The sequence below is a fragment of the Silurus meridionalis genome, chromosome 17 (genome assembly GCF_014805685.1).
Source record: "Silurus meridionalis isolate SWU-2019-XX chromosome 17, ASM1480568v1, whole genome shotgun sequence".
NCBI classification, from domain to species: domain Eukaryota; kingdom Metazoa; phylum Chordata; class Actinopteri; order Siluriformes; family Siluridae; genus Silurus; species Silurus meridionalis.
The window spans coordinates 24,489,995-24,514,089 of record NC_060900.1 but is presented as its reverse complement, the minus strand read 5'-3'; the positions used below and the strand labels follow the sequence as shown (position 1 = coordinate 24,514,089).

At 39.9% G+C, this 24,095-nt stretch overlaps 1 protein-coding gene across 1 annotated transcript; it reads right to left on the bottom strand.

Moving 5' to 3' along the window:
* Positions 1-4,807: 4,807 nt before the first annotated feature.
* tab3 (TGF-beta activated kinase 1 (MAP3K7) binding protein 3) lies at positions 4,808-20,924 on the bottom strand. Its single transcript, XM_046871420.1, has 7 exons — positions 20,535-20,924; positions 17,706-17,876; positions 15,961-17,017; positions 15,494-15,654; positions 12,732-12,825; positions 7,032-7,106; positions 4,808-5,706 (listed from the first exon to the last, which is right to left on the bottom strand). The coding sequence occupies exons 2-7, from the start codon at positions 17,805-17,807 to the stop codon at positions 5,489-5,491; spliced, it is 1,707 nt and encodes a 568-aa protein (XP_046727376.1). The 5' UTR covers positions 17,808-17,876; positions 20,535-20,924; the 3' UTR covers positions 4,808-5,488.
* Between the last annotated feature and the right edge of the window lie 3,171 nt (positions 20,925-24,095).

The window sequence follows — 24,095 nt, the reverse complement described above, 5'->3', positions numbered from 1 at the left end:
ATAAATAAATGATCAGGTGAATCAAAATGAAAACGAATTCAGTCGTTCTGAATCAGCAGTTTTACACCAATTTGTGCCAATTGTTAGTATTTATAAGGTTCTGCATGTGAGGTGTAAAATCTGAATGTGTAGAATAAAATAATAAAATTTACAAAATAAAATTTAATCCCAATATTAATCACTTTTAATTAAAATTACGTAAATATAGAAAGAAAAGGGAATTAAAAATATATTCACAGCACAGATTGATCACTTAATATTCAGTTCTAGACAGAGCAGAATAATTTTGTGAATTTTGATTGGCTGAAATGAAATTGTGAAAGCTAAATTAGTACATTCACTTGTTACAGAATTGAATTTCAGCCTTTTGTTTGGATTTTTATGTTCAACCTGAAATGTTATGCCTTAAATCTATGAAGTAGGATAAAATCAACAAATTCCAGTCTGATCAGATTTTATTGGTTTTATAATGGCCAGATGTACGAATTTTTATTTTAAATGAGATCACAAACAGGAAGTGCCTAGCTAAAAATCATTGCTGCTATACAGTAGTAGCACCAACGGCTAGGTAAAGTCTAGCGAAAATGTGCTTTATTAACATAGTAAGCAGAACCACATATTTTAATCATTTTAACTATAAAACTGCAAGAATTAAGTTCATTTCCTGATCCAAGTGGCACAAAAAAATTAACTCATTAAAAGAAAGATTTGAATCAGTGCATACTGCCTACTGAATGCAAGCACAAACACTGCCCCGAATTAAATAACCCACGATAATGACATGTTTATTACACGTATTACAGTAAAAGTCTCAGTTATGCTTGGTCTCATACAAGATCGGCAGCTTATATATGTATACAAGTCGTTCTGATCTGTTTCCATAGCAACACTTCATTTACAAGGACTCTCCACTTTATAAATGTATTATAAAATACTTACTTTCCATAAGGAGAAATGTGTTTATTTACCATCAAAGGAAGGAGTCTCCAGTGTCAAAGCTTTGTCCCATGTAACAATAAGAGATAAAGCTTTTCAGAAATCTTCAGGATAGACGGGTTTACACTTTGTATTAATCACTTAAAAGTGAGAGGAATGAAAAGAGGACATAATAGAAAGTTTTTATCCGATATAAGGTAGAATAGGAACTCCCCTACACTATAAACCGATGGCATCTGTCCTACTTTTAGTGAATAAAAACTCTCATAACTGTTGGCAAATTTCTGCAGAATAAGAGGAATAGAGCACTTTTTTTTCCTTGTGTCAACAAATGCACAAACGGGAACTTGATGCACTTGGGGTTGTTAAAATAATAAAAATAAATTTCCTAGAAAATGTTTGATGTGGTAGGAAACTCGTAGGTCGTGGTTTTAGCTGAGCCTTGCCAATAGACTAGCTTCTGATCAATAATCTCACAAGTCCATTTATTAATCTTATCTTACTGAAGTATTAATACTGAACACTTTGTCATGGTGGAGTAGAGGACTTCTGTATCTCTTAGCACTGTCTGTTTAATGTGCGTGAGAAAGAAAATGGCATGACAACACGTTTTTTTGTGCGTGTGTGTGTGTGAGAGAGAGTGTGTGTTTATGAATTCTGTCCAAATTGTCTCAAAACCCCTCGAAAATGCAGCTGTGACCTGAATCTGATTTATATGCACTAACAAAATAAACAGGTTTAAAAAAAATAAAAAACACGCACTATGCTCTGGATTACTTGTTGCATGAAAACAGGAAATGCGTCTGCTGTGATGGAAAAAAAAAAAAGTTGTTTCCTCACAGCACACAGGGTAACAGGTCTCTGGTCTTGTCAGCAAGATGTTTTCCATGTCTACTGCATCAACATTTAGAGAGCTGATTAACTGCCTGTGTGGGTGTATAAGAAGGAAGACATTATCTACAGTATATCCACAACAGCAACCTCACCCTAGATTATATATCTACTGATAAGAAATATCTACTGAGCAAATATTCCCACATGTAAGATATTAACATGCTAAATATAAATCACACACACTATATACACTATGTTTTCAAAAGTATTGGGTCACCTGGTTATACGTGCGGTATGATTTTTGAGCATTTCACATTTAGTCTCAATTTGCTCTTAGAATTCCCGCCGTTCTTCTGGGAAGATGTTCCACTAGATTTTGGAGTTTGATTATGGATATTTGTGTTCATCAGCCACAAGGGTGTTACGAAAGGCAGGTACTGATGTAGGTGAGGTGAGGAGGTCTGGGGTGCACTCAGCGTTCCAATTAATCTCAAAGGTGTTGAGTAGGGATGAGATCGGAGCTCTATAGCAGGCCACTCAAGATCTTCCTCTCCAAAGCATGTAAAGCAGATCTTCAAGGAGCTCACTTTGTGCACAGGGACATTGCCATGCTGGAACAGGTTTTGGGTTTCCAAGTTTATATTGTATTATAGCGCATCTAAAGACGTCCTGTACAATTGAGTGCCTCCAGATTTGCAGTAACAGTTTGGAAAAAAACACATAGCAGGAAAGGTCAGGTGTTCAAATACATTTGGCAATATAGTGTATGTGTGTGTTTATATATTAACATGTTAAAAATGCATTAATGTGAATTTATTTTAACAGCGCTAATTTTATTAATGTGCGATTAATGCAGCATGCATGTCTGTTTGACCATTTTTGTATAAAAAATATAAATAAATACATAGAAATGATGCGAAAATAAAACCAACACACATTTTCCCGACCTCCTTTCTTTACTCGGATATAAAAAAAATCCACCGAAATACTGTTTTTATTCACTGAACATTTGTTTATGCGTGGCCCGTGTGGAAACAGCAAAAGTTCAGTTTGGTGTCCTGATCATTTGCGTATTTCAAAACATCATAATTACTTTAAAACACTTAATATTTTGTCTTCATGCTCTATGATGAGTATAGTTTCACTAATAATAATATGATGATAATAATTTGCATAAAGCATCCATATTTGTTAATGCAGACTAAAGCAATCAAAACTTGAAAGTATTCATATAAGGTACATTTAGAACAGATAAAAATGCGCGAATATGTTGCGATTAATTATTAAATATTAACGGCTGACAGCCCTAATATATTTATCAATAGCCCCAAGGAACCTGCTGAGACAGAGTCAGCATATCAAATAAATCTACCTTAGTTTCTGGACTACAAAGCGCACCCACTGAATTTGACAAAGATTTTTATTTTGAACATAAATAAGCCGCACCTGCCTATAAGCCTACACTGAAACTAATGAACTTTACACAGGCTTTAACGAAAGACAGTTTTACACGGTGTAACGGGTAAAATATGTTGTGGCTCCTTTAAGAGCAGAGCGGCATTTTGGGAATAGGCTGCCGCTGCATTTTTCCGGTATTACTGCATGTGTGCAAGACCAAGGAATATGTCATTATTTTCTGATGCTCATTTCTAAGTTTCTTTGACTAACCTGTAACGCTGTTGCCAAGAAAAATAAAAAAGCACGAGTTTTGGAAACCTGTCTGTGCTTATATGATTTCTGTTGTAACTGGCGTTAGCGAGCTCCTCCCTTCACCCAGACTCAACGTGTTACAACGGCTTGTATCTAAACAGTAGCCTACAAGAAAGTAATTGTTCACCGTCTTCCTCGTTCCTTTCACAACTATTTCTCTCGGGAGTTTTTTTTATATAGTCTTTTATATAGTTTTTTTCTTATAGTCCGAAAAATACGGTAAATAATTTGATCATTTTCCTGATGTGTGATTGGCTGAAAAGTTGACAATCATGTGTTCCCAAGGTTCTCTGATACAGATTTCTATGGATTCTAACTGTATAAATTAATTTGTTAGGATGTGGATTTTCTTTTCTAAAACAACACAAACAGCTAAAACTGCAAATTAATCACATTAAATTATAAAATACAAAAATATTTTTTGCATCAGATTTATTTGCATGGCAGGATAATTTTTTTGGTACTGATTAGTCAAACTGACTGATCTCATCTGTTTTATATTTCACAGGTATGAAATGGAATTTGAAAAAAAAATGTATAAAATTTACAATACCAAGGTGTGTCAGTGCACCCAAAAATAAGATTCATATGTGCCTTCTGAACATCTCAATCCACATTTAGTCTTCATTTGCTGCTTTATATTATAACCTCCACTCTTCTGGGACGATGTTCCCCTATATTTTGAATGATGCTTTAGATTTGTGGGGATTCATTCAGCCACAAGGGTGTTAGTAAAGTCAGCCACTGATTTAGGTGAGGTGAGGAGGCCTAGGGTGCAGTCAGCAGTTAGCCATTTCTGTGTAAAATATACCTGTAATTCAATTCTTTTTTTCATTGTACATTTTGTAAACATTCAAGCATCAAGTGCATTCTCAAAACAAAAAAGTAAAAACCAGGCTAAAGTTTTAGAAGTTTCTCATTTTAAATTTGAGCTAAAATCTATGAATTCCTGGAAACATCGCAAATAATTTTTAATTGAATTTTGAACTCGGTTTGCCAACACGGTAACACGGTAGCCCATCAGGTCATTTTGTTATATTGGAAAAAGACAGTTTCCAATGGATACAGCAAAATCTCCAGTTGGATAGTATCTTGGGCATGATTTTATTTTTTGTCCCAAAAAACAGACCTAGGAACAGTTTTTACAGGAAGCTCATAGGAAAGTAATTCACGTCCAGAAAACGCAGTGTGCGTGTGAGATTAAGATACTTAATTTAGCAAAGAGCATGAAATCCAAATTGAAGTTTCACCCTGTTCATTCACATGAAGCCAGGCTCCTAACTTCTTTTACCACCAGCTTTCAGGAATGAAGAGCTTGAGTGTGTCATCACATAAAATCAACTCCTTTATTAAGTACAGCAACATGATACATTTGCGCACAAAAAAAAAAAAAAAAAAATCAACACCTTTGAATACAATACAGTATGGCATAAAAAGCATAAAAGTACCAGGTAGGAGAGAATTCATGTGCACTTTTGTCTCTTAGTGTTCTTTACTCAGCGAGGAGCTCCTCCTTTCCGGTTCTCGACCTCTCCTCCTCCTCCGCTTGAGCGTTTACAGTGTACAATGTGAGTCTACAGTAGGACTAACCAGAGTCTGGCTCATGCCACTTCAACGTCTGGTCGGCTCAGCTTCCCTTTCTATATGTAAACATGGCTGTCTCTTTCAGCCTGGAAAGGGGGCCATGCCTCTTCCCCTCCCACTTTTGCAGATAAAACCACACCCTTCTGAACTGGTTTTGCTCCAGAGCCGACCAGACCCTGGATTTGTTTCACTTAGGCTCGCCTGATCGCTTGTCAGTAGGAAAGAAAAGTCATTCAAACAAGTACACAGATGAGGGCTGGGGATGGGGCCTGCATAAGGATCAAGTGGGTGCCTGGCTTGATAGTATACACAGATTTGGTCACGTCTCCCTCAGCAGGGCCTTTAAAGGTGCATGAAGGGATTGAAGGTGTAAGGTTTGTGGATTGAGCCGTGGGCGGGGCCGTGCTGATAAAGAGGCGGGGTTTCAGGTGTAGTTTGGCATCTCACACTGCTCACAGCGGTTTAGAGCCGGGTGGTTAAGAAAAGTGCAGCTCTTGCAGTTCCAATGAGCGCCCTCGAAGTCCTCGTCACGCTGCGGTGGTGCTGGTGGCTTCGGTCTTGGCTCTCCTGCTCCAACTACTCCTCCGCCTACTACTCCAACTACTCCTGCTGCTGCTGCTGCTGCTGCTGCTACTGCTCCATCTAACAAAGAGAGAGAGATTCAGATAGACAGACATGAGATCGATAGTAGATATGAGAGAAAGATGGACATAAATTAACAAACAGAAAAAAAAAAAAAAAGACATGGAGATGGTGAGAGAGGAAGAGAACGTTTTAGAATGACAAAAAGAGAGGCGTATATACAGAGACATGAGGAGAGGGAAACAAAGACATACAGACAGCTAGAGAGAGCAGGATACAGAGAGAGGGGGGAAGGGGTAGGGGTTGCGACGACTCCTGACTCATCCTGCATCATTCAGCAGTGATGTTCAGGTTCTGTAAAGAGATGAGAAGCCAGTAACATGATCATCTCTTCAAGTCTGCTCTCAGAGTCAGCTGAGGTCAATGAGAATTAAACCAAGAATGAGCAGGTGGGGGTTAGGGAAGCAGGAAGTGCTAAATTCAGTGAGAAGAAAATCAATAAAAGTATTTAAGGAGCCGAGATGGAGGACGTCTTCTACTTCAGCTCGCAGGATGAAGTTTAACAGGTTCTCGCTGGACTAACTCCTCCCAATACTTAAATCCTGCGTTCTGATTGATTGTCAGGTGTTGATTACTTTTCTAGAACAGCGGCTCCACTTAACCATCGGTGCACTTGCTCTGATGCGTTATTGTTTCCATGGCAACAGCTTGTTCACCGGGACACACAGGATGAGTCTTCAGCTTCAGAGGTTCCAAGCGGCAGCTTTTGGTATTATTAAATTTAGTGTCAATAGCTGCTATAATGTTGACAGAAACATGCGCAAACACCGAATAAATAAAAATATAACGATATTTACAGAGTCAAATTGCTGAGGTACAAATAGAATAAAACATCAGGACAGGAGGTTTCAGGACATTAATCAAGATCACAGTGGGAACAGTAAAGTTGCTCCGGTCAGTAATAATTTCCCTAAAATATTACTACATGACGCCGTTTTTCCTTTACATGGCATTCATAGTAACAATTATTTACCTTTCAGAAATGTAGCTGATGTCCGATGGAAGTACAACTTGCGTCTAACTAACAATGGACATTTGTATTAATATAATGTCAGGGATAGTTTATATTTATTTATAAGTTTAAAATCACAGTCAAATTCATTGTCCACATTACTTTTAGATGCCCAGTCGTTTAAGACGGCCAGCCGAAAGAACGTTTAAGATTTCCGAAACTGTTTATAGGTCACAACAGAACTGGATGTGGTTTGTGGTTATAATGATGGGAAAATAAAACTAATTCAGGTAACACTGACTTCTATTTCTAGTTAGCTTCATACTCTAATACAGTCAATAGCACAAAAATAAAAAATAAAAACAAATCTCACCTTTTTTGGGTGGGACAACAGGACCAGGCTGGATGTTATCATAAAAGTTGTTCATTGCTTTAGGGTCGAACTTGCCTTGGGAGAAAAACATTAATGCATCAGACATGATTTTATTCCTCGGTTACAGCTCATTAACCACATTTAAACCATTACATATATACCAAATTAAAAGTTAGAACTAATATTTTACACACACACACACACACACACACACACACTCATATATACAATGTTGTGAAAAAATGTTTGCCCCCGTTATCACACCCGAGTTAAATGTCTCTCGCCACACCCAGGCCTGATTACTGCCACACCTGTTCACAATCAAGAAATCTCTTAAATAGGACCTGCCTGACAAAGTGAAGTAGACCAAAAGATCCTCAAAAGCTAAACATCATGCTGAGATCCATAAAAATTTACAAACAAATAAATAAGAAAGTAATTCATATTTATCAGTCTGGAAAAGGTTATAAAGCCATTTCTAAAGCTTTGGGACTCCAGTGAATCACAGTGAGAGCCATTATTCACAAATGGCAAAAACATGGAACAGTGGAGAAACTTTCCACGAGTGGTCGGCCGACCAAAAGTACCCCAAGAGCACAGCGACGACTCGTCCAAGAGGTCACAAAAGACCCCACAACTTTCTGTTTTGCTGCTTCAGGACCTGGAAGACTTGCTGTGATAAATGGAACCATGAATTCGGCTGTTTACCAAAAAGTCCTGAAGGAGAACGTCTGGCCATCTGTTCGTGACCTCAAGCTGAATTGAACTTGGGTTCTGCAGCAGGACAACGATCCAAAACACACCAGCAAATCCACCTTTGAATGGCTGAAGAAAAACAAAATGAAGACTTTGGCGTGGCCTAGTCAAAGTCCTGACCTGAATCCTATTGTGATGCTGTGTTCGTGCTCTAAAACCCTCCAATGTGGCTGAATTACAACAATTCTGCATAGATGAGTGGAGCAAAATTCCTCCACAGCGCCGTACCAGACTCACTGCAAGTTATCGCAAACGCGCGATCGCAGTTGTTGCTGCTAAGGGTGTCCCAACCAGTTATTAGGTGTAGGGGGCAAACACTTTCACACAGGGCCATGTAGTTTAGGATTGTTTTCCCCTCAATAATAAAAACCTTAATTTAAAAACTGCATGTTGTGTTCACTTGTGTTATCTTTTACTAATATTAAAATTAGTTTGAAGAATACTGAAACTTTGAAGTGTGACATGCAAAAATAAATAAGAAATAAGAAAACCAGCAAACACTTTTGCACACCACTGTATACAGGGAGTGCAGAATTATTAGGCAAATGAGTATTTTGACCACATCATCCTCGTTATGCATGTTGTCTTACTCCAAGCTGTATAGGCTGGAAAGCCTACTACCAATTAAGCATATTAGGTGATGTGCATCTCTGTAATGAGAAGGGGTGTGGTCTAATGACATCAACACCCTATATCAGGTGTGCATAATTATTAGGCAACTTCCTTTCCTTTGGCTAAATGGGTCAAAAGAAGGACTTGACAGGCTCAGAAAAGTCAAAAATAGTGAGATATATTGCAGAGGGATGCAGCAGTCTTAAAATAGCCAAGCTTCTGAAGCGTGATCATCGAACAATCAAGCGTTTCATTCAAAATAGTCGACAGGGTCGCAAGAAGCGTGTGGAAAAACCAAGGCGCAAAATAACTGCCCGTGAACTGAGAAAAGTCAAGCGTGCAGCTGCCAAGATGCCACTTGCCACCAGTTTGGCCATATTTCAGAGCTGCAACATCACTGGGTGCCCAAAAGCACAAGGTGTGCAATACTCAGAGACATGGCCAAGGTAAGAAAGGCAGAAAGTCGACCACCACTGAACAAGACACACAAGCTGAAACGTCAAGACTGGGCCAAGAAATATCTCAAGACTGATTTTTCTAAGGTTTTATGGACTGATGAAATGAGAGTGAGTCTTGATGGGCCAGATGGATGGGCCCGTGGCTGGATTGGTAAAGGGCAGAGAGCTCCAGTCCGACTCAGGCGCCAGCAAGGTGGAGGTGGAGTACTGGTTTGGGCTGGTATCATCAAAGATGAGCTTGTGGGGCCTTTTCGGGTTGAGGATGGAGTCAAGCTGAACTCCCAGTCCTACTGCCAGTTTCTGGAAGACACCTTCTTCAAGCAGTGGTACAGGAAGAAGTCTGCATCCTTCAAGAAAAACATGATTTTCATGCAGGACAATGCTCCATCACACACGCCCAAGTACTCCACAGCGTGGCTGGCAAGAAAGGGTATAAAAGAAGAAAATCTAATGATATGGCCTCCTTGTTCACCTGATCTGAACCCCATTGAGAACCTGTGGTCCATCATCAAATGTGCGATTTACAAGGAGGAAAACAGTACACCTCTCTGAACAGTGTCTGGGAGGCTGTGGTTGCTGCTGCACGCAATGTTGATGGTGAACAGATCAAAACACTGACAGAATCCATGGATGGCAGGCTTTTGAGTGTCCTTGCAAAGAAAGGTGGCTATATTGGTCACTGATTTGTTTTTGTTTGGTTTTTGAATGTCAGAAATGTATATTTGTGAATGTTGAGATGTTATATTGGTTTCACTGGTAAAAATAAATAATTGAAATGGGTATAAATTTGTTTTTTGTTAAGTTGCCTAATAATTATGCACAGTAATAGTCACCTGCACACACAGATATCCCCCTAAAATAGCTAAAACTAAAAACTACTTCCAAAAATATTCAGCTTTGATATTAATGAGTTTTTTGTGTTCATTGAGAACATGGTTGTTGTTCAAATTAAATCCTCAAATAAAATTAATCCTCAAAAATACAACTTGCCTAATAATTCTGCACTCCCTGTAGACATATACAGATACATTATATCTATACATATACATAGATTTGAGGACAGCACGGCACACATTCTCTAATTTCTATTAGTGCTACTGTACAAATCCATAAAGTGGCAAGAAACACTCAGTTAAGTAAAGAGAAACACAGTCCATCTTTACTTTAAGTAATAAAAATCAGTCAATCTGAAAATCACATGAAATTTTAATGCATCAGGTGCAGTCTTTAAACCATCAAACGCTATGATGAAGCAGGCTCTCATGAGGACCATCCCAGGAATGAAAAAAAAAACAAGATCTAAGAGTGTTAAGTTTATAGGCTACCTCCTCAGAAACCACCGATTTGCATAAATGCTTTTGAAGTGGATATGATATATATTTATTACACACACAGTATTCTCACAAAAGTGAATGCACCCCTCACATTTCAGCAACAATACAATAGTAAGTTGGATATATTTTAGTCATTGTGCAACTTGTATATCAGTACAGATTTACTATCCTCTAAAATAAACTTAAACAGCCATTATTGTCTACATAGCTGGCAACAAAATTGAGTACACCCTAAGTGATAGCAGCTGTACGTTGTGTAACCGTGCAAAGTCACATGTCCTATTCGTCGTGTTGATATTGTCGTCTGCTTTACAGGAACATACAAATCATGTATTAGAGCAGTTCAAATTTGGTGTTTTGAGTTCAGTTCTCTCATACTGACCACTGGATGTTCAACATGGCACCTCATGGCAAAGAGGATTTGAGAATTAGAATTGTTGCTCTCCACAAAGATGACAAAGGCTATAAGAAGATCGGTAATACCATGAAATTGAGTCACAGTACAGTGGCCAGGGTCATACAGAGGGTTTTCCAAAACGGGTTTCACTCAAAACAGGCCTTGCAAGAGTCTGTTAAAGTCGTCGAGTCCTCGTGCTGTGCATCAGGTGCAGAAGCTGCTTCAAAAAAAGACGTATGAGTGCTGCAGCATTGCTTTAAAGGTTGCAGAAGCGGACGGTCAGCTTCTTGCTGAAGACGACCTGTCCAAGAGTGTGAATTACTGGAACCATGTCCTGTGGTTAGATGAAACTGATGAACTTCTTTGGCTCAGATGGTATCCAGCATTTGTGGCGATTCCCTTGTAAGAAGTACCAAGAAAATTGTGTCTTTCCTACAGCCAAGCTTGGTGGTGGTAGCATCATGGTCTGGGGCTGCATGAGTGCTTCTGGTACTGGGGAGCTGCGGTTCATTAAAGGAAACATGGATTTCAACATGTACTGTGACATTCTGAAACATGACACCCTCATTTTAGAAACTGGGCCAAACGACAGTGTTACAACATAATAACGACCCCAAACACACCGCCAGGATGACAACTGCCTTACTGAGGAAGCTGAAGGAGATGGAGTGGCCATGTAGGTCTTCAGACCTTAACCCGATTGAGCATGCGTGGGGCATCCTCAAGGGGAAGGAGGAGAAGCGTGATGTGTCAAACACGTACACACAAAGAAATAATTATTTGTTCACTTTTTTTTTAGTGTGGCTACATGCTGTGAACCTGCATCTGACACAGAAACAACCCTCTCAGATACAGATGAATTCGAGCCTCGTACAGCACAACACCAAGCAAAGCTTAACAGTTCAGACTGCTGTATAATAAATAAATAAATAAAAGGCTTAATTAAAGCGGGACAACATTTAGTAGAAAATAACTGAGATTAATGCAGTTTGCACCAAACAACATATCGATTAGTTTTTTTTCTTCCCTCAGGACACAGAGCTGCATCTTTCTAAAAATGTTTCCCTTCTTACTGCTCTATAAAAAAAATATTTTTGTAAGTTTATGTGTAGTAATTAATAATTAAGAGTGCATTTAAACTCTGGAGTCCACCTTTAAACCTAAAAACAGACACAGAAGCAGAGGCACAGGAGGGCAGATACTTTCTAATCATTCTGGTCATAAAGATTATTTGTAAAATTATCGGAATCTGATCTTGTTAAAGGTGTGTCTAATCTTTTTGCCCCACCCCCAAAAAAACTTACAAAAACAACAACAAAAAACACTAGATCTGAAGAATACATTAGTGTGATGTTCGCTAGGTTTGTGATAAAATGAAGACAAGTCGCTTATGTGAGATGAACAGGAAAGACACAAGAGATGAAGGAAAGGGGGCAGAGTTGATAGAGAGTTGTCGCCGCAACAGTCTAGGGTAAAGATACACATATACAGAAAGAGAGAGTGTTTGTGTGCATCTTTTTCTTTTTTTCCTCTGTGCATGTGCATCTTCTATCTTTCTGTGTGTGTATCTCTGTCTCTATGAGGATGAGCTTGAATTGCATGCTCATACTCTGTGTGTCTGTGTGTGTGTGTGTGTGTGTGTGTGTGTGTGTATAATCTCTTTAAAGTTGTGTCTCTCTTTATTTAAAGCAGGTCTGAGTGTCTCATGCTCTCAGCGTCTACCAAGTCAAACATTCTCGAACGGATTTTATTTCATATTAATAAACTTGAACCTTCTAAACATTCTCTGCCTGAGGATGTGGCTTTCAGGCTGCGATAAAATTCGGAATGAGATGGCTAATGCAGGATGAGCAGGGAAGGGGCGGAGCTTCCAAGCTGTTCGTCAATCATTCCAAACACCATGAACCAGTCTTGATTTATTTAGTGATAAAGATGCAAAGCACTTTTGGACAGCGCTCTCGATAAGGGGATCTGCAGTAAATATCTGTATCTGATGCTGTATTTTATTATTATTATTTTTTTTTTTTTACAGTGCACATTTTGATCCCTGCGACTTCCTCGTCCAATGTGTTTTTTTTTTTTTAGTTTTTCAATTAAACCAAACAATCTGAAACAATCCACATCACACAGATTTGGGATTTACCTCGAGACTGCAGCAGGTCTGTCTCCTTCAAGGTGCAATCGATGTTTATCTGTAGCTGTCTGTTGTGCGTCCGGATTCTGGTCATATCTTCAGGCTGGTACGTGTATATATATATATATATATATATATATATATATATATATATATATATATATATATATATATATATATATATATATATATATATATATATACACACACACACACACACACACACACACACACACACACACACACACACACACACACACACACACACACACACACACACACACACACACTTTCCGGTCATTGCTTTGACTCAGCCAAACACATTTTGCTATAAAAGAGAAAGACATGCTCATAACCAAGTGTCTGATTTCTAACACCATTGTGAGGAATTTGATCTAATGACGGTAAATAGCATTCTAATGATCTCTCTCTTCCTCCCGCTCTCCCTCACACACACGTGCATTCAAACAATAAATCCATCATTTGCACATTCGTACTGCTTCTTCTTCTTTCAGCTTCTCTCATTAGGGGTCGCCACAGCGGATCATTCATCTCCACACCCCCCTGTCCTCTACATCTGCCTCTTTCAACCCAACTACCTGCATGTCTTCCCTCACCACATCCATAAACCTCCTCCTTGACCTTCCTCTTTTCCTCCTTCCTGGCAGCTCCATCCTCTGGATTCTCCTACCAATATACCCCATGTCCCTCCTCTGCACATGTCCAAACCATCTTAATCTCACCTCCCTCACCTTGTCTCCAAAATGTCCTACATACGCTGTCTCTCTAATAAACTAATTTCTAATCCTGTCCATCGTCGTCACTCATAAACGAAAACCTCAACATCTTCAGCTCTGCTACCTCCAGCTCCACCTCCTGTCTTTTACTCAATGCCACTGTCTCTAAACCATACAACATCTCAGGTCTCACCACAGTCCTATAAACTTTCCCTTTCACTCTTACAGATACCCTTCTATCACAAATCACTCCTGCTATCACTCTTCTCCACCCACTCCACCCCGCCTGCACTCTTTTCTTCACTGCTCTAACACACTCTCCATTACTTTGCACTGTTGACCCCAGGTACCTGAACTCCTCCACCTTCTCCACATCTTCTCCATGCAACCGCACCACTCCACTGCTCTCTCTCTCATTCACACACATGTACTTTGTCTTATTCCACCTGACTTTCTTTTCCCTTCTTTCCATCCCATACCTCCACCTCTCCAGGCTCTTCTCAACCTTCTCCCTACTCTCACCACAAATTACAATATCATCCGCAAACATCATAGTCCATGGAGACTCCTGTCTGACCTCGTCCGTCAACCCATCAATCACCACTGCAAACAGGAAAGGGCTCTGATCCTTGATGCAGTCCCACCTCCACCTTGAACCAGTCTGTTGTTCCTATTGTACACTTTACTGCTGTCACACTGTCCTCATACATGTCCTGCACCACCCTCACATACTTCTCTGACACACCTGACTACCTCATACAATACCACAACTCCTCTCTCCACCCTGTCGTACACTTTCTCTAAATCCACAAACATACAATGCAACTCCTTCTGACCTTCTTTATACTTCTTCATCTTTATACATCTTCCATCTCCATTCGTACTGCAATATATGATAATATAAGGATGTGTTTGTATATAATAACTCATTCACAGACCCTTTTTCTTTTCTCCGAGTGTCTATACCTTATATACATCATTCAAAGGCTGCTTTGAGAGAGAGAGAGAGAGAGAGAGACTGACTCTCTGTAAGGGTCTGTCTCTCTATGAATGTGTGTATTTCTTTTTCTTTCCCTAATTGTGTGAATGTCTCCCTCTCTTTCACTCTTTTTCACTTCTGTCTGAGTGTGTATCTCCTTCTTTCTCCCAGATTGCATGTTTCATTCCCCAAGAGTTTCTCTCTCTCTCTCTCTCATTTAAATGGTGTGTCTGAGAGTGTATATCTCTTTCTCTCTTTGTATGCACATGTCTGTGTATCTGTGCGTGTTGAGCTTCGGTCACACTGTTGTACCATGTGACACAATAAGAACCCACGTTAAAATGTAAACTACTACTTCATTGGATTTTAAGGTACAAATAAAGCGCACCCCCAAGTCAACGCATGCTACTTAGATGCAGTGACAGACACACCTCCATGTCCTCATTGGGTGAATAGGTGTTAGGTGTGTTTAGCGACTAACATTAGAGTTATGGATTCTTTAGTGTTTTAATGCATGTAAGAAATCTTATTTCTGGTACGGAGTGAGTTGCCACAGCGACAAACCCCTGGCATTATTGTGTAGGTTTTTAAGTATAATAATAATAGTAATAATAAAATGTGTATGGCTAAAACAAGACTAAAACTTGTGGTCCACCACTTAATATGTTCCTGAGGGAACTCGGATTTTAAATATGCTCTGTGCGTAAAAAGGATTGACGGAAAGCTATGTACCGAAATATTTTGGTACGAATACGTGTACTGTTACACCCCTAATGAAGAAATTGTTTTCGCAAGTGGATGAGTGCTAGCATGATCATATTTACAAATTCTTTTGTATCGCTGTAGCCGTCGGAATATCAAAATCGGACCATGGTAACTCGTTGAAAACATGTATTCCACTCAGTATTCAGATTTAAAAAACACTAACTGATTCTTTGATGGTTTTACAGCATTCCTAGCAGTTGTCATGACGATGACTATCGCGTTGCAAAAGGAGTAAAACATGAAAGCACTGGGTCCGACAAACTGGTGTGTGCGCACGTGTACATGCTCACCAGCGAGATGGCGCTGGAGTTGTTGACGCGTCTGAAGCGCCTCTGCAGCGCGTCGTACTCCATGTCGTTGACCTCAGCCTTCAGCTGCTCCACCTTCTGCTTCTCGGCCCGCAGCTCCTTCAGCAGACGTTCCATCCTTGCACGTTGGTGCAGCAACAGAGCTACAGGACACAGGGGCAACACCCTTAGATCAGATCACCGACACACAAGTGTGTCACCAATGCGGGGAAATAAAATGTCAGTGTGTCTTCAAGTGTGGTTTAGGCAAATAGTGAGAGACAAATACTTAAAGCAACACCATAATAACACACATTGAAATGTAAAAACAATACAAGCGGGATTGGGTGTGTACTGATAACATATACTAACTACTGGCTATGACGATATTTACAGTATGTGTGATTAAGCTGCTAAATAAAAAGATGACGACCTGATTATCAGAATGAGTAAAGAGGTTACAGGTTTACCCTGTGTGTAGGCATAGTCATCAGATCCGGAGCTGGAACGTCGGGGCATGTGGCTGATGTGGCTGATGCTACTACTGGCCGAGGCAGAGATGGGCAGGATGGGGGCGGGAGTGCCGTGTTTCTCGCCCTGATCCACGATGTTCAAAAGCGACTCCGTTTCCACGGGAGGTGACGGTGATCCCGAACCCAGCTGCTGCTGACCCGGCCCCATTTTAATCTTGATGAAGGCAGAGCTTCCAGCTTGCGGAGAGGAGGCAGGGCGGGGGCGTGCGCCACCCAGGTAAACGCTTGGGTGAAAGGAGGTCCCAGGGGGTGGTGCCATGCTAATGGCCCTGGATGGGGAGCTCGGAGAGGGACTGTTGGGCATGTAGAGCGCCCCCTGAGAAGTGTGTATGGGGGAGTTACTGCGCTGTCGGGCATCCAGCGTCATCTCGATCTGGTTCTTCATAGAGCTTTTGGCAGGCATGTAGGGCCTGTAGGAGACATGCTGCTGGTACTGCATGTTGGGCAGGGTAGGAGAGCTTATGGGTAAAAAGGCATGATGCTGGGGTGAGCTGTAGGGCGACTGATACGGTGGCGTGCTGTACGGTGAAGGAGAGTAAACAGGCGCATTGGATGACGCCCAGGGCGAAGGCTGAGGGCTCTGAGAAGGAGAAGGGCGCATGTACAGGGCGTTTCCGCTGTTTCCGTAGGCACCAGGAGGAATCTGGAGTGCCTGAGGAGCAGACGGAATGCTCGAGGAGAGCGCCAGTGTGATGGGGGTCATGTAGCGAGGGGGTACAGGAGTATATGTGGGTGAAATGCCCTGCACAGTGGGTGGAGGAGTGGGCGTGTTAGCTGAGCGCCCAGGATCACATATAAAGTAAGTGCCGTATCCTGTATTGGCGTTGGCGTTAGCATTGGCGCTCTCATTGGGCGGGGGAAAGCCGCCGATGCTGATGTGCAGCATGCGGTTGCGGCTCAGGTGCACCTCTTCCCCGCTCTGGTACTCCTCGTAGAGGTAGCGACTGCTCTCCTGAGCCAGCAGGTGGCAGCACACCTCCAAGTTGTTGTTATTCTGAAAAGTGGAAACAAACAAACAAACAATTCATTTAAAAATAATACAAATTGTTGTAGTTTCTTGACAATTACAGACTTACCACTTAAAAATGTATCAACAAACGATTTTGTTCATGTTTTCAATTATTATTATTTGTATGAAGAGGATATATAATTTTTTTTAGAAAAATATTTAAAAAAGTATTTAATACGTTTTTTTGCTTATTATATCAAAAAATTACATTAAAATGTTTTATATAGTCTTACATTCCTATCTCAGTTACAGTAATACACATTTAATAATTATTTGATATGTATAAATAAACAAACAAATATAAATAAAAGTAACAAATACAGCTATATATTTTTTCTTGATATTTATAAAAAGACAGATGTTAGATCTATTTTTTTTTGTTTTTAATTAGTACAGTTTTATAATTTCTTTTTTGTCTGGACACGGTTAGATATAAATCTATCTGTGTCAGTGAGTCAGCGCTTTTTAGCAGGTATCAGAATTCCGGTTTCTTTCTTTCTGTATTCCTCTAATCATCAATTATTGACCAGTGAGCAAACATGAGAGAAGAGAACAAAGAACCAGCAGGAGGAGAAGAAGGAGGAGAAGGAAGAGGATGAAGAGGAGTAGAAGGTTGGGTTTTTCACGTTCTCTCTCTTCAAAGCTACGGATGCGTTTTCTAGAAGCAGCTCACCTGCAGAAGGCACTGGGACACGACCTTCTCTGGGATCTCGGGAAAACGGTGCTTCAGGTCTTGAAGAACGTGAATGTCCACCTGCTGCGCCCCCTGTGCCATGCTGAGCCCACGGCCTTACTGAGCCGCCAGCCGCGAGGGCAGCAGCTGCTCTTCTCTCATCACCTACACCTGCACACATACACAGGAGCAGTCAGCAATATGGATCACACACTTTCTACACACTTTCATTGATGATACAGTGGAATAGAGGAGCTTGAGCTTGAATGTGCGTAATGTTGCAGGGCTGGTGCAGGATTAACAGATGGCAAATGGCGAGAGGCTTAAAAAGCAGAGACTGTTAGAAAAACAGCCATCCCACTAAAACCACATACGCACTCAAAACCTAAAAACCTGCTCGGTACTAAGATTCCTGCTCTGATCAGATGAAGAGCAAAATGCCAGTGCTGCACCTGTATCCTTTCTAGAAAATTGCTACACTTCCTAAAGTAAATGGACACACGAGCTGACTAAAACCCACATGTTGTTCTTCAACAAATACAATTGTATAGGAGGTCGGCCTGCTGTAGCCTCAAAAAGAACTAAAAAAAAATAACCCAAAAGAACTGCACAGAACCCTGATCTCCTCAACTCCACTGAACAACTTTGAAATGAACAGAAACCGGAGCATCCACAACATCCTAGCATCAGTACTTGATCTCACTAATGCTCTTGTACCAGAATAATCACTAATTCTAGATCTGGTAAAAAGCCTTTGCAGAAAGGTTCTTGTTATTATAACAGGAAAAAAAAAAAAAAAGATGTTTAACAATGACACATGAGTGATGGTCAGGGGTGTACAAACTTTTCTACGTAGAGATTGCTTAATCATGTTTTCACACTTGCAGTTTCATTTTGACAAAATAGCCGGTTATCCTCAGCTACCCAACCATCCAAGATTTGCGATCTAACTGGAAAAGCTGTGCAGACACTGGTGGTGTGATGATTACCTTCCTAAAACATCCTGTGATTTATTCTTCACTCTCCTGAAAAGCCTCTGACGTTACAGCTTCAGTTCAAACCATTCCAAATGTTCTCACACTGGAGAACATTCAATTAAATGTTAAACATCTGAATGATCATATTGTCAAATACAGGATGTGTTCTACAGACTTTGCTTAGCAGTGAGAAGGATTCCTCAACCCTTATTCGCTCAAAGATGACATTATAAAGTGCTTTTAAAGACTGGGAAACCAGACACGGTTCAAGACTTATTAAACATTCAACATGAGATCATTCCAACCTGTCTTTGGGATCAGTTTCATGCCCACAGAAATGCCTAAATAAATAAATGAGTTGAATATAGTATGTCTATATGTTATAAATATTAACACAACACACATTATAGACTGAGTAAAACATCTAAAACAGCTTTTAACTAAAGTCTGAACCCAATATAACGTAAAAGAGCGGATAAAATAAAAACAACAAGCCTAAAGATTAAGTTAATAAAACCAGGTTAATCCAATAAAGTGTTTTTAAAGGTTATTTTTGTTCTGCTAATCGTAGGGATTTCGGCTATACACTTGCTAATGGATATGACTGGATGTTAGCATGTTGTTAGCCGTGAAAGCAAAGACAGAACATGGGACATATGACACTTATTTCCAGAAATGATGGATTTTAATGAAAAATAGCCGAGCTGGAGATTTTCTGTAAATATTAAATATGATTTTATTTCGGAATTGGTTTTTTTTTCTGAATCTGCAATGCAACGCTAAGCAGGTAGCAAGCGAACGCCTTTTTAACAAGATATATAACAAAACTTTAAATAATGATGTTTGAAACAAAAGTGAAGATGGAAGAAAAAAGATAAATAAATAAAATATTGGCCAGAAACATTTTAGATATAGAAGGTTTCAGCGGTCTGGGAATCGATTCAGCGGGTCTGGGAATCGATTCAGAGGAGGGAGGGGGAGGAGTGTCGTTTCCGTTAACGCAAAGCTAAGGGAGTGCGGGTCGACTCAGGAAATCCGAGTTGAGTCCCAATCACAGTCTATACATCTTATCGTTCTTATCAATACTTGAACTACATTATTGGTATTGCTTTCTTTCTATAATGAAGCGTACATTGTTGTAGAATGATTGTTTTCTTGTCACTTCATAACACACCGCAGTTCGAGAATATGCGATTCGAATCGACTCCTAAGACTCGGAGAAGGCGCGAATCGAAACAGCCCATTCTGCTACAGCGTTAGCAACGTCGTGTTTGTTAGCTGGCAACACACCTAGCGGTTGCTATAGCTAGTTATTCAGCTCGAGTGCAGCAGCAAAGTCGAAACAAATTTAGATATCAATCTCACAGCCTTAACGAAAATCCTATAATTGTATTATGAACCAATAGAGTAAAGATTAGCCGCTAGCTCGCAAAACCGGAAACGATGTCGCAAAGAAACGGCCACCTGATATACGGCAGCTGGACATAAAACACAAACAACGATAATAAAGCCACCGTGAGTCATTTTTACATGAAAAAAAGAATAAAGAGTGACACGTGAATAAAGAGATATGTGTGTAGGAGTGAGGTGATAACAGTGATAGAAATGGTGGAGGAAATGTGAACGCTGCTGCAGGTAAACGCCTCTTTCATTTCCCGGATTGTGACTCACGTCAAGCGCCACAGCGATCCACCAAAACACGCTATAATCTAAAATGACTTGAACAACGCCAGACAGGCGCGGAATCAACAACCTCATTCACTGCGGTTTAAATGAAAGCACGTCGGCGCAGAAGCTCAAAGTGTCACCGTGTCCAAGAGCCCCGCAACCCCCATTAGCACAGGATCAGTACCGTGTTGCGGCTCCTTGCTGCCATTGAATTCCAGTGCAGGATTTTGGTGTTTATCCTCTGATCCACACGGTGTTTCAGATCACCAAAAGCGCCCCGGAAACCGCCACAATGCTTCAGTTTATCTCCAGCGGCTCCAGCAGCCTGCAGACTAAATTCGCGAGACCAGCTGCTACTGCTCACCGAATCTGTGTTTAGTTTCACTGCAGCGCGTGCGATACATCACTGCCACCTAGCGGCGCGGAGCAGCAGCGCATGGTATGATGTCCTACACTGCAGTCACATGGCCGAGTTCAGGTTTCAGAAAGAAAAGGATTTGTGTTGAACATGTTCCAGAAAAGAGAAATAATTCACTCAAAAACCCCCATTCATACCATCACTAATATATCAGTACCATATAACCAGTATAAACACATTCTATTCTATTCTATTCTATTCTATTCTATTCTATTCTATTCTATTCTTCCAATCACTATTCTATTCTATTACAACAAACTTTATTATATTCTGTTTCACTAAATTCTATTCTATTCTATTCTATTCTATTCTATTCTATTCTATTCTATTCTATACTGCATTCTGTTGTCTTGTACCGTAACTTGTGCAATAACAATAAAGTTTCATCTCTTTTACTGAAATCAATTCTATTCTATATACAAAATAATATTACACACAGATTCAAATATATCCTACAGACTTTTCTTCTAGACAGATTCTATTTTACTCTAGTCAAATGAATAATATTCCATTCCACTCCTGTGTGATTCCAATATATTCTTTATTAATTCTCCTCATTCCATTGACTGTACACGGTTTTTTTTTTGTGTTTAATGTTTCATTTTCCTATTTACGTTGGTACAACACTTTTTTTTATTCTACACAACACATTTTTTCCCAAGTCGTTTGTATAGACTTATGTATTTTCCTGTACGGCCTGCAGAGGGCAGCAGAGTGGCGCGTGGAGTGTCTTTCATTCCCATGTACACCTGATCGATTAGGTTTATAAAATTGTACATTGCTCGTGTGTGTGTGTGTGTGTGTGTGTGTGTGTGTGTGTGTGTGTGTGTGTGTGTGTGACAAATGTGTCAATATGTAAACCAATCAACAAAAATGTTGTGTGATAAAGCAGAGTTACCATATTGATTCTTTTTATACAACAACATTTTGTTTTATTTCTTGTACACCACACCAATTTGCTAACAGTTGTTTATTATTACGTTTTTATTTTTTTGCTAGTAGTTACATTTATTGTTCAGGAAGTGTGTTAGTTCCTGCTCTTGCTTATCTTGTAGCAGCTATACACACAAACACCATCACTAGGTTCTCCTTATTCTCTCTCACTTCTTCTTCTTCTTCTTCTTCTTCTTCTTCTTCTTCTTTCGGCTGCTCCCATTAGGGGGCGCCACAGCAGATCATCCGTCTCCATACCCCTCCTGTCCTCTACATCTGCCTCTTTCAAACCAACTACCTGCATGTCTTCCCTCACCACATCCATAATCCTCCTCTTTCCTTATTCTCTCTCACTTGATGTTAATAAACAAACAATAAAAAATAAAACTCTGTACATTTTTCTGTTATAATATTCAGACTGTTACAAAGCAATGACACTGGAGACTCCTTCCATAAATGTATTTCTCCTTACATCACATTTTACCATATTGAGTGATCACATGATTGTTTATTCTGTTTATAATTATACAGAGTGTTTGCTCTACACGTGCCTGCGAACAAGCCGAGTTCATTAATACAAACCACACATTACTGTCAGAGCTGCAGAGCTGCTGCTACAGAGAATTAATCAACACCTCCTGACCAATCAGAATTCAGGAACCGTCTGAAGAGTTTCAAAAAAGAACTTTGTAAAGCTTTTGATTTAAGGCACACTCCAGAAATGTTAAAACAAGAGAAGAAAGAGGATAGAGGAGGTGGGATGATGGCAGCTGTGTGTGTGTGTGTGTGTGTGTGTGTGTGTGTGTGTGTGTGTGTGTGAGCAGGCTGTCCTATTGCTCTGATCCCTGCCCACAGGTGTGTGTTATTTTTGGTCGTCCCCCTGTGCACTCTGCTTTGGCCTTAGGAACCGAGGAACCGAATCCAAAAAGACTTTAGGTCCCCCGAGAAAAGAAAGATATATCTTTTTCTTTCTTTCTTTCTTTCTTTCTTTCTTTCTTTCTTTCTTTCTTTCTTTCTTTCTTTCTTTCTTTCTTTCTTTTCCTAATAATTATTTCTCTATCTATCTATCTATCTATCTATCTATCTATCTATCTATCTATCTATCTATCTATCTATCTATCTATCTATCTATCTATCTATCTATCTATCTATCTATCTATCTATCTATCTATCCTCAAAGGCAGTGCCAGTTTGACCTTTTGACTCGAGATATCTAAAAATCTTACAGCATCCATGAGAGAGAGAGAGAGAGAGAGAGAGAGAGAAAATATGAGAGAGAGAGAGAGAGAGAGAGAGAGAGAGAGAGAGAGAGAGAAAGATGCATACTGGGGCACTCCTCAGGTTACCGAAATGCTCTTGAACTCCACACTGCTTTTTTCACACCCTGCCTTTACTCAAGGACAAAAATCACCCTATGGGAAAGGACAACGGACAAAACGGGGTCTTACCTCAAAATCTATTTCTATCTGTTTCACAAAATCATTTCTCTAATGAGCTCAGACTTGTAAGGCGAGCCCAAGCTGACGTGTCCAACGATCTGTGAGTCAGCAGCTGCAATGGGAACCATTACTTTATTACTTATATTTCCAAAATGGCTCCCTGTTTTGTGCACTTGAATGTCCAGAAAATGTCCTTACAAAGTAGCTGGTCAGAAATCCTTATGTAGATGTAAATGTAGATTCTTAATAAACAGAATTTTTCATGCACATTTACTGTCCTCTGAAAAAAACTCACATACGGCCATTATTGTCAAAATAGCTGGCAACAAAAGTGAGTACACCCTGAGTGATAACAGCTGTATGTTATGTAACCAGGCAAAGACACAAGTCTTATTCATCATGTTCTTGTTTTTGTCTGCTTGGCAGAACCTTAAAAATCATTACAAATATCAGTCAACATAGAGACTAAGACCAAAGTGTATTATAGTAATTATGGAGTTTTAAATCACCAGGACACTTAACCTTTGCTATGTTTTCACACAGACGCTTCCAATTGCTGCATGTTACATACATAGCAGATTCTTTTGCTTCATTTGAGATTTGCTGCATTAATAAAACAATACATAACAATATATAACTCTGTTTAGTTTCCTGCACTGAAATGTTACAGGTTCCCTCACTGAGACATCCTGAGAACCTAAAAATGGACCAGCAGCTTTGTCACTGTGGACATGTCTGAGTGTTTTCCCCCTCAGAGCAGGTTGCAGAGGTTTTAGAGAGTTCTAGGCTGCAGCCATTTGTTCTCCTCAGATATAGTGTTTGAGTTGAACAGCTGTGTCCTCAGCCTCCTTATTTTAGTACAAGAAGAGCAGAGACGAATCAGCACACAGGAAGTTCCTGAGGAAAACTCTGCATGTAAATAAATATATACAGTCACTGTCATCTTACGTGGTCT

Bases quoted from the DNA above. Each gene is read 5' to 3' on its own strand.
- tab3 (XM_046871420.1), bottom strand. From the start codon at position 17,807: ATGGCACAGGGGGCGCAGCAGGTGGACATTCACGTTCTTCAAGACCTG. The intron at 7,107-12,731 runs GTAAATCCCAAA...TTTTCTCCCAAG, and splicing joins AGACCTGCTGCAGTCTCGAG to GCAAGTTCGACCCTAAAGCA. The intron at 5,707-7,031 runs GTGAGATTTGTT...TCTCTTTGTTAG, and splicing joins TGTTGTCCCACCCAAAAAAG to ATGGAGCAGTAGCAGCAGCA.